Source organism: Mastigoproctus giganteus, chromosome 10, assembly GCF_048544385.1.
Source record: "Mastigoproctus giganteus isolate SK-2022 chromosome 10, ASM4854438v1, whole genome shotgun sequence".
Taxonomy (NCBI): Eukaryota; Metazoa; Arthropoda; class Arachnida; order Uropygi; family Thelyphonidae; genus Mastigoproctus; species Mastigoproctus giganteus.
Window position 1 is genome coordinate 53,150,036 of NC_143584.1, and position 12,006 is coordinate 53,162,041.

At 38.0% G+C, this 12,006-nt stretch overlaps 1 protein-coding gene across 2 annotated transcripts in view; it reads left to right on the top strand.

Moving 5' to 3' along the window:
* The window catches only part of LOC150079033 (twitchin-like), a 2,795,346-nt gene that overhangs the window by 2,067,243 nt on the left and 716,097 nt on the right, over positions 1-12,006 (top strand). For both annotated transcript variants that reach the window (XM_090382361.1, XM_090382360.1), the window contains one exon: positions 37-179. In XM_090382361.1, the coding sequence (XP_090238487.1) occupies positions 37-179 (143 nt within the window). The remainder of the gene's footprint in view (positions 1-36; positions 180-12,006) is intronic.

Below are 12,006 nucleotides of genomic sequence, written 5' to 3' on the forward strand. Positions count from 1 at the left end.
GAATTTGGTATATATTAATGAGAAAACATTTTTCAGATAAACCAGGACCTCCTCAGGGTCCACTGCAAATAACTGATATCACACCAGAAACATGTTCCTTGTCATGGAAACCACCTCAAGATGATGGTGGAAGTCAGGTTACTAATTATGTTGTTGAGAAACAGGATCCCACAACCAAAGTAAGTAGCATTTATGAGCCGGAAAGATATCATTTAATTTGTCTCTTCTCTAGTTTATAAATTAAAATTTCTGATAAAAATCACTTATGCAGGTTTTTCTTTGGTTTCCCTTATCTAAAAGGAGGGGTGAGAAAAATTATCATATCTTATCAATCTGTCAGGACCAGGTATAAAAGCAATTGCTTTTACATTAGAAGTAAGCTGAACAAAAATGGGTTGTGGTTGGACTATGTTGACTCCCCAAATGACTTTCAATGGAAAATCATCAAGAATGCCATATTAGCAGTTGGTCTGTTTACCTATTACAAAATCTGTAAAAGCAGCATCAATTGCTATTATAGCAAAAGCAAATCATAAATTTGAAGTGCTGATCAAGACATCAAATGCTGATATTGCTGGGATATCAGAGATGTGGTGGCACACAGATATTAGGAATGCAGAATTGAAATTTGGGGAGAACAATGTGTACAGAGAGGATAGACAGGAAAGGAAGGGAGGAAGGGTTATGCTATTAGTTAAGAAACACATAAAATCTAAGGAAGTGCATCCAGTTGACATAGATGGACAATGCAACGTTTATTCAGTTTGGTGTGACATAAGCACTGGGAAAGCAAAAATGAGGGTAAGAGTTTGTTATAGGCCTAACAACTCTGATGAATACAATGAACAATTATACAGAGAAATAGAATAGGCCAGTAAATCAGAATGTCTTATAATGGAGGATTTTAACTTCCCAGGTATAGACTGGAACTTATGGGTTGGTCACTTGCACACTAGCAAGGCTTTTGTGGATTTATTGGATGATTACTTTCTACAGCCACATGTTAGAGAAGCAACAAGAGGAAGTAACACTCTTGATCTGATTATCAGCAGTGATTATTCATGCATTAAGAATTTACAGATAAAGGACCCACTAGGAGGCAGTGATCGCAGTGTACAGATGTGGGATTTACTTAAAAGATGTAACTACCATCAGGGGTAAAGGGGGCGCCTCCGTAGCCAGGTGGGAAGGAGCAGCAGTGCGTAGCACACGCTTCTTGATTAGACCGAGGTTCGAGCCCGTCACCACCAAATACGGAGGATGCGGAAAGGTCAGGGAATGACCACCGCATATCCCGGAGCAATATGGCCTTAGTTGCTAATGCTCCTAAAAAAAAAAAAAAAGGGGTAAAGGGAAGGGTTTTTGTTTCATAAAGGCAACTACAGTGGTCTCAGAGATTTTTTTAGGTTCTAACAGTGGGACCAATTGATGATGTTACCAACAACAAATTCTAAATGGGAAGCATTCAAGGAAGTAATTTTGAAAGCTACTAGGCTTTCTGTTCTAACTCAGAAATACTGCTCTCGGTTTAGGCCCAAATAGATGTCAGATGAACTAATGAGACTCGTAGCAGAGAAGTAAAATGAATGGGATGCATATAAATTATCAGGTGGCACAGAAGCCTATGGTAGATACAAGCTGGTCTGTAATCAAGTCACAAAGGAGGTTAGGCAAGAAAAGGCAGATTATGAGAAATTTTTGGCAAAGAAGAAAAACAGCAAAGACTTCTTTACTTATATAAACTCTAAAAGGAACAAGATAAATCAGAATGATCCATTTGATATCAGTGGTTTGACTGTAAATGATCATTCTGAGATAGCTGCCATACTAAATGAGTATTTTGCATCTACAATCACAAGTGAGGAGTTATTCAAGGAAGAGAGGGCCAGATGTTTATCAAACTCTAATAGGGAGTTAAATGATTTTTTAATAACTGAGAGCAAAGTGGAGGAGAAATTATTGAAGTTAAACATAAGAACGGCACCTAGGGTAGATGGGATCTATCCAGTTTTATTAAAGGTGGCGGCAAAGGAAGTAAGCAAACCCTTAGCCATAATTATGATAGCATCCTTGGACACAGGGAAAGTCCCCATGGACTGGATATGTGCAAATGTATCTCCATTAATTACACACAAGTAATAACACACTTGTTAGTTTGACTTCTGTTCCAGGGAAAATAATGGAGCCACTGGTTAAAGAGGTGACACAGGATCACCTAGACAAGACAGCAGTAATAATTCAAACACAGCATGGGTTTGTTAAGGGGCAGTCTTGTCTGACCGGATACTATGACATGGTCACAAAGGAACTGGATGCAAAAAATAATTTTGATATTGTATACTTGGATTTCAGGAAAGCTTTTGATACTGTTGTTCATGGAAGACTACTATACAGATTGGAGCAGTGTGGTATTAAGGCCAAGTTGCTACAATGGATAAAAGGATGGCTGAGTGAGAGAAGACACAGAGTGGTAATCAATGGATACTGCTCTATGTGGAATAATGTTATTAGTGGTGTCCCTTAGAGTTCAGTGTTGGGCCCATTGTTGTTGTTTTCTATATTTATCAATGATATTGATGAAGTTTTGCTTTCTTTTATGCAACAAAGCATTAAGCTTGCTTTGTTGCATCAAGCTTAATTTCAAAGTTTGCAGATGATACTAAAGTTGGCAGGGTTGTTAATAACAATAATGATAGTATGCTGTTGCAACAGGATCTGGAAAAGTTGGGCAGATGGGCTAAGAGGTGGCAACTGAAGTTTAACATTGACAAATGCAAAGTACTGCATATGGGTAGCAGTAACCCCAGAGAAATGTATCAACTGGGTGGTATTACACTCAGGGTAGTGGAGAATGAAAGAGACCTAGGGGTAATCGTGCAGTCAGGTATGAAGTTTTCCGAGCAGTGCAGACAGGGTGCCAGAGTAGGTCATGGGGGTCTCGTCAATGATATACAGGAATTTTCCAAGCAGGTATAAGGAAGTGATTATCCCTTTTTGTATAAGGCAATGGTGAGGCCACAACTTAAGTACTGCGTACAGGTCTGGAAGCCTCATATTAGGAAGGATGCAGAGTTGCTAGAATGAGTACAGAGTGAAACCAACAAGATTGGTGAGGGGAACAAAGTGGTGCTCTTACGAAGAAAGGCTTAAGTTCTACAAATTGAAGCGGCTGGAGGCTAGACACCTACAAGGTTATCTGATTGAAGTGTATAATGCCTTTAATTGATTGAGCAGGCTCAATGCTGATGGGATTTCTCCTCTTGCTGAGATTACAAACCTGAGGGGGCATAGATTCAAACTGAGGAAAGACAGTTGTAGAATAGATGAGCAGAAATTTTTCTTTAGCCAGCAGGTAGTTGATTGTGGGAACAAACTTCCATCTACTGTTGTGGAAGTTGATAGCTTAAATAAATTCAAAGCAGAACTAGACAAACATTTGGAACGAACAGATCAGTGAAATGGGAATGGGTTTTTCTTTTTTTTTTTTTGGTTCATGTTGTGTAAGCTTGCTTTGTTGCATCATATGCCTCCACTAATCATCGTCATCGGCCAATTTCAATCCACTCCAGGATGAAGGCCTCTCCATCTTTACTTTTGATAAGAATGTCCTTTACTTGAGTTTTCTGTCTAATCCATGTGTTTCTCTTCTTATTTAACAGTCTGATTCCCAATATAATTTGTTCCGTTCTTTGCTGTGTAGTTCTCAGCTTCTCTTCCATTCTTTTCATGAGTGCCCAAATTTCACTTCCATAAGTCATGTTGGGGAGTATACATTGGTTCATTATTTTACGTTTCAGACAAATTGGGATATTGCTACACAGTATGTGATTATATTTCCTAAATGCCATTTATCTTCCAGCCATTTATCATTATTACACCTAATGACTTGTCCCAGATAAGTATATGACTCCACCTTTTCAATTACTGCTCCTTCCATCATTATATCCCCTTCTGTGGCATACTTGTTCATCATTACTTTTGTTTTAGCCATATTCATCTTTAGTCCAAAATCCTTACCAACTCTGCGTAACTGATTAAGATTTTCCTCTAATTCTTTGGGATCGTGCCTTATGACCACAATGTCAACAGCAAATTGTAAATGGTTTAGGTACTCTCCATTCACATTGACTCCTTTCTGCAACCAGTCTAATCTTCTGAAATCTTCCTCAATGGCAGCAGTAAACAACTTTGGAGATATTGTGTCTCCTTGTAGTAGCTGTAGTAGTAGTAGTAGTAGTGGCATGTGATGCAAGAAAGCAAATGTATGAGCTTATGCAGCATCAGCCAAAAGAAAAAAAAAAAAATCACACCATTCCCTCCAAATGCCTGTCCAGTTCCTCCTTAAATTCATTTAACCTATCAACTTCCACAATGACAGATGGAAGTTTATTCCAGCAATTAACCACCCGCTGGCTAAAGGCAAAATTTTTGCACATCTATTCTACATCTGTCTTTTCTTAATTTGAATTTATGCTCCCTTAGGTTCATAATCTGAACAAGTGGAAGGATCCCATCAGAATTCAGCGTGCTCAACCCATTCAATCCATGTGAACTCCTTTCCTAATTTAAATTTGCTACTGTCTTTGTCTAGTCTAATAAAGGAAGTGTTCTCATATATATTTCTTCAAAATCATAATATATTGGGGTATCTATGCCTTGTCTTTCCAGTGTCCAAAACATTGCCTTATGCTGTATGGAGTCAAATGCCTTTTCATAATCCACAAATGCCAGGAATAATGGTGATTTATATTCATTTGCTTTCTCCATTAGCTGTGATATTACATGCAGGTGATCCATAGTTGAGAATCCTGTCCTAAAGCCAGCTTGCTCTTTTGGTTGATTCTCATCAAGTATTCTTTCTAATCTGTTAGTAATGACCCAGACCTGTACACAGTACTTAAGTTGTGGCCTCACTATTGCCTTATACAAAAAGGGATAATCTTTTCCTTATGCCTGCTTGCAAAATTCCTGTATATCATTGACGAGACCCCATGACCTACTCTGGCACCCTGTCTGCACTGCTCGGAAAACTTCATACCTGACTGCATGATTACCGCTAGGTCTCTTTCATTCTCCACTACCCTGAGTGTAACACCACCCAGTTGATGTGGGATAAAAAGCTAATTTATTCTATAATTTCTAATTTCTGATTTATCTCCTTTCTTATGCAGCAGAACTATGATTGCATTATTCCACTCCTTAGGCATCACACCTTTTCTAATGCATTTTGTGAAGAGTCTTGCCAGCTTTTGTATCATGTCTCTTCCTCCCAATTTTAACAACTCTACAGTAACTTCATCTCCCCCCCCCAGGGCTTTCTGATTCTTCATTTTCTTCAACGCATGTTCTATCTCACCAGGAAGGATATCGGGTATGTCGTATGTGTTACTAATTTGCGATCCATCTTCCCCACTGCAGGCACCATCTCCTCACTCCTTGTATAATTCTCTAAAGTAGTCTTCTGCTATTTGAATTATGCCTTCTCTGCTATTTATAAGTACAGCATTGCTATTCTTCAGTTTCAGTATCATTTGTCTTTCTGTATTACTGCTCATGGCTGCTGATTTAAGTCCTTTGGTTTCCCTTAATGCTTGTTCTACTTTTCTTGTGTTAAATCTTCTTATGTCCTCTCTGAGTCTCTTTCTAATGGCTTTGCATAACTCAGTATACTCAATTTTCTCCTTGTCAGTGTTTATCTTGCTCTTCTTTTGTCGTCTTCAGTTCATCATGACAAGTGTGTCTTGACTAATTTTTTTCTACTTTGGGTTTTTTCTTACCTATAGGTTTCTTGGGCTTTATCACTTTCAGAAAGTTATAATATTCCTTGTCGATATCTTGGTCCAGGCGAGTCTGCAGAAGCTCAAACTTGTTCCAGTACATACTGCTTTTTCTCCTCTTCTGTTATCTCAAAGACTGTATTATTTACTCAAGTCAGCTTTTTTCCTTTATTTTCTTACATCTATATCAAGTGTGCACTTACCATTCTGTGATCACTTCCAACATTTACCTCATTCATGATGGTAATATCATTCACTATATATCTTCTGTTAGTGAGGATGAAGTCAATTTCATTAGTTGTTAATCCATTTGGGCTCTTCCATGTCCACTTTCTGTTCACCCTTTTCTGGAAAAAAAGGTATTCATTACTGACAATCCTCGCGATTCTGCAAATTCCACAAATCTTCCACCTCTTTCATTTCTTTCACCAATTCCAAAATTTCCTATAGTTCCCCTTTCTGCACTGGTTTGTCTCTTTCCAACCTTAGCATTGAAGTCCCCCATAATGATAATGTAATGGGTTTTCTGCTCATCTAGAAGACTCTCAATTTCGTTGTACGTTTCTTCAACCTCTTCTTCATCATGGCTCGATGTTGGTGCATAAATCATTATAACCTTTAGCTTGTACCTTTTAGAAATCCTGAGTAATAGTCTTGATACCCTTGGTGATGTACTTTTGAATTCCAAAATGTTGTTTTTTATATCTTTATGGATCAGAAAGCCAACTCCACCTTCACTTCTTTCACTGTTTCCATTGGTGTACAACAGATTTCCACCTGATAAACTTATAAGTGATTCATTTCTTCTTCTTGTTTCAGCCAAACCAATGATATTCTAATTCACATTTTCTTACATCTGCCTGCTAACTGTCTTCTGCAAGTATCATCAGTTTCCATGCATGGCAGTCTGGTCGTACCCAGAGATTCTTAGCACCCTCCGCTTCCATTCTGATTCTCACGTTGCCGTAAGAGGGTGAGTGAAAGCTGCTGGGGACTGACTGCCATTTGTTTTTGTCGTGCTGTCATGTGCTGGAGGGTTTGGTCTTTTCCTCTTCATGCTGACCAGGTGTCTTGAAGAGAACCACTCTACACATTCATTGCCACCTAGGTGACGTAACAGGGCTTACCATCGAGAAGGTGTGCATGAGTGAATTTTAGGGAGGCATGCCAACTAGACTTCTCCTAAATCTTATGAAATAGAAAGATATTGGGTCCATCAGTGTTTTAGATTGAGTGTCTGATAACACACAGAATGCTTGTTCCCCCTCTAAACCTCCATTAATGCTAATCTGCAAATCCTAGAAAAACACATCTCAGATGATCACCAGATAGAAATGCCATAGTTTTCTACTACAGCCAGGAAATGTTCGGATGCATGGAGAAACTGACAGAAAAAGACATGGATCTCATTAGTTCTATTGACAGAGGTCATAGTAACTGATATTTGCACAAGGATAATATATAGGAACTGCACAACATCTGATTTTACAAAAAAGCTGCAGCACACAATATGCACCCATTATAATGGGTGCCTGGAACATTGAAAATTTTTATGAAGTAATGACTCATGTAACGTTTTTTTCAGTCTGATAGCCATGTTTATTTTTGCAGATTCCGTTGAATATTATTTACCAGAGTATGCCATCCCAACTCTTAAGTTTGGCAGAAGTGCTATCTCATGGTTTGGACCATTGAGCCTGATTCCTCTGCAGCATTGACATTCTGGGCAGTTCTGTTTTGCCTACACTGTGCCTGCACGTGGCAATTTTAGCCTGACAATACACCATGTCATATGTACAGACTGCAGTTTGAAGACATGGGCATGCAAAATCTTTTTATGGTTATCCCGAATTCTCACCCTAAACCCCACTTAACACTAGTTACTTTTGAATTAAATGTTGCTTTGGAGAGGAAATGGACCAAAATACCCTCTACTGTTGTCTGAAATTGGTTCACATGATACCATCAAGTAATTTACACCAAAGGTGAGCTCATAATGGACTCCAGTTACACATCAGTAATGCCTGTTAACTGTCTTCTGCAAGTATCATCCAAGCAACCATTGTTTCATTTTTTATATTTCTGCTTATTTATGTATACTGTATAAATATTATTAAAACATTAAAAAAAACATATTATATATATTCAATACTATTAGCTACTTCCATTTTCAGGGTTTATTTCAAAATTTCTTTCAAATTTGGTGCACTTCAGAGTAAGCAGAATTTAAAATTAGATATTTTGCTTCCCACAGAGTTTTGGTTAGCTTGAGAGAATATCAGGATTTTTGATCTTTACTGTCAGAAACAACTAGGGCTAAGACCGTATTTATTGAACTAGCAGGAGAAGAAAAACAAGTAATATGAAACTTTAACACAGCATCAGTACTTGTTTTCTGCCGTGCCACTCATTGATGTTGTTTGGTTTTTAGGAGCATTAGCAACTAAGGCCATATTGCTCCAGGGATATGCAGTGGTCATTCCCTGACCTTTCTGCATCCTCCATATTTGGTGGTCACGGGCTCGAACTCTAGTCTAATCAAGAAGTGTGTGTGCTACACACTGCTGCTCCTGCCCACCTGGCTAAGGAGGTGCCCACCACTCATTGAGCAAAGAAGCCAGATAGCCAGTGATGGAATAACTTCTTGCATGCAGTAGCTGAATGAAGACCATAAAAATATCATTTAGAAATGATTGCAGTAAAAATTAAACTATAATTAAGAAGAAAGAAAAAATTTGGTTTTTAGGAGCATTAGCAACTAAGGCCATATTGCTCCGGGGATATGCAGTGGTCATTACCCGACCTTTCCACATCCTCCGTATTTGGTGGGCATGGGCTTGAACCCCGGTCTAATCAAGAATCATGTGATATGCGCTGCTGCTCCTGCCCACCTGGCTACGGAGGCACCAAACTTTTAATCATTGACATGAGAACATGCAAACATAATTTTCAAGGTGCACCTGTCAGGTAACTCACCACCATTGGGTTAACTTTGATAAATGTGCATTAACAAAGTGATCATAATATATTGATGTGGGATTTACTTAAAGATATAACTGCTGTCAAGCGCAAAAGGAAGAGTTTTTGCTCTCGTAAAAGCAACTGCAATATTCTCAGTTTGTTTGTTTGTATGTAGGCTTTATGGCGCAAAGGCAGCAAAGGCCATAATGCACCTAATATTCTCAGACAGTGTTTAATTTTCAGTGGGATCACTGGATGGTGTTACCTACTGTAAATTCTAAATGGAAAGCATTTACAAGAAAGTAAGCATAGAAGTTAATTAAACTGTTTATACCAACTAAGAGATATTCAAGGTTTAGACCTAACTGAATGTCAGATGAACTGAAGAGATTAGTGGCAGAGAAGAAAGATGCATGGGATGATTATGAATTAGCAGGAGACAGATAAACCTACAGTAAATAAAAATTAGTCTGCAGTTAAGTCATTAATGGGGTTAGGCAAACTGTTCATAAGGGTCATCTTTAAACCAAAATGTCTTGCTTTAATTAAATAGTTTTTAATTAGTCAGTTCGAAGATACTATTGAAGCCAAGGATGGTGCGATTTTTTAGTGTGGTGTAAAATTGTTAACAGATTGCATAGTTCCTGCAGCATGTAATCTATGTTTACATTGGTAAAAAGCATTTGTCCAAAAATCTTTTTCCAAACTCGTGTTTAACAATTGCTAATGAGGTCAGTCTTACAATATGAGGGTATTTCCGACATATGTCATTGGTACATACACAAGCAAATTTTGGAATAATGCCATTTGTAAGACATTTTTTAAGAAACACTGTGTAATTTACTAATGAAGTACTTAATGAGGATTTTGGAATATTTGTGTTTCTTGTTTATTGTATCTGTATCCATCTGGTCAAATTAGAACTAGAAATTGGAAAGGAAGAGATGATATCCCATGAGGCATCGTGTTAAACACGTGGGAATTTATTTCCTCATAGCTGTCCGGGCTCGAATACGGCTTCAGTTCTCTTCAATTTTTCATTGCTCTAATTGAGGTGGATTAGTATGGCTGAATAGGATGTAGAGCAACTTTGTATTTTGGCTGCATATTTAAGTTTTTCTGTGGAGGGAAAGAGGGGGGGTTCATGAGCTTCAATATATAGACTACAGGTTGGAGATGTCCTATAATCACCAAGAGCCATCTGCAGTGCATTGTGTTGTATAGGATCCAGTCAGTGTAATACACTCTTTCAGGCAGAATCATAAACTGAAGCACCATAATCCAAACCAGATCTAATCAGTGCTCTATATAAGAGCAGCAAAGTTGTATGATCTGCTCCCCAAGGCAGGCAGATAAATCTCTTGGCATGCTCAGCTTTTTCAGACAGGTAGTATGTAGTAATTTAATGCACTCAAAGAAGCTTAACTTGCTGTCAAGGATAAATCCCAATAATCTGATATTGTTGGCAATCAGAATTTGATATCAGAAGTTCAGGGTCTGCATGCAATTTACTTTGATTGCAGAAGTGAATCACAACTGTTTTCTGATGGGAAAGACGATATCTGCTGAGCTCTGTCCACTTTTGTACTTTATTGAGGGACATCTGCAACTGCCATTTGATAGACCTCATATTCTAAGAATGGCAAGTATTAGAGAGATCCTTAGAATAAAGATAACGCCTCTACAGTATTTGGGAGTTCTTTTGTAATGGAATCAATTCTAAGGGCTAATAGATTTGCACTCAATGCTGACCCCTGTGGTATGCCTTCTTCCTGCCAGAATGTGGTAGAAATCAGGGCTGTAGTGGAAGATACGCTGTATATCCTCTGGATTTTTTTAGGTGAATTGCGTATACCTTCTGCAAATATAAATATACGGGTATACACCGTATATCCTCTGGAATTCAATTAATAAGCACCGTATACTCTCTGCATATGTAACATTCATAGAGTATACCTTCTGCTAATTTTATGACTACAGCACTAGTGGAAAGGGAGTTTTGATATTGAACCTGGAAAGAGCGGCTCTGGAGGAAATTCCTAATAAATATAGGCAAGTTGCCTCACAGACCAAGGGTGTAAACGTTGCTGAGAATGCCATAATGCTAGATAGTAACAAATGCTTTCGCTGTATATATGGAAACCATAACAAGGTGTTCATTTTTCACAATGGCATTGCAAATTTTAAATTCAGCCTTGATCAGCAGATCTAAGGAGAACCTGTTTTGGCAAAAGCCTTGCTGATTATTACTCAGGAGATGTTGAGTTTCAATGATCCAAATGAGTCGACTGTGGATCATTTTTTCGAGAATTTTACCAAGGCAACTTGACAGAGAGATTGACCTGTAACTATAAGGACTGGAGGGATTTGTTTCCAGGTTTCAAAAAGGCCAAAACTGTAGCATGGTACCAAGAAGTTGGATAAATATTTTCCAGGAAGATTCAGTTAAAAAAGACTAGCAGCAGTTGTAAGTTTCTGTCATCAAGGTGCTGTAACATGAGATAATATATTCCATCTGACCCAGTGGCAGTGTTGTGTGTTGTTCTGATGGCCTGGTGAAATTGAATTAGGCATGGAAAGTTGGCGTGCAGTCCCAAGAAATATAGATTGCTTAGATTCCGGAAAATGCAGGTACTATCAAAGGCTTTCTTAATATCAAAACAAGCCATGACCAGATGTTCATTTCTTATAAATGCATTCCATACATTTGATTCTCCTTTGAACATAAGATCTAAGTCAGATGATCTGTTTTTTCAAAAGCCAAATTTGTGGTTATTCATCAGGCCTTTACTTTCAAGATACTGTATAAGTATCTTGAATACGTATAAGTATAAGTATCTTTACTTTCAAGATACTGTGTAATGTTTTCTAAAATTTTTCCTAGGCAACTGGTAAGAGAAATTTGTTGGTAATTAAGAGGATGAGAATGATCTTTCATGGGTTTGGGAAAGGGCAAACAATTGAACATCTCCAGCAGATGGAGTAAATATTCTCGCTGAATATGCAGTTAAAAAATACTAATAAAAGATGCACAGCATTTTCATCAACATTATACAGTGGAGTCCACCTTGCCTAACTGCGCTATCGTTTGATCTTTTGACTGATTCTCATGGCTCAGGCACTGTGAGTGGTTGTTTATAATGCAGGGTTAAGCGAGTATTAAAGTTTACTTTACAGTTTTCTCTGTATTTTCAATTCATTGAAAAGAGGAATCATATGTAGTTGTTGCAGATACTTTAGAACATGCTTCTTTGAGAGTATTAGGCTG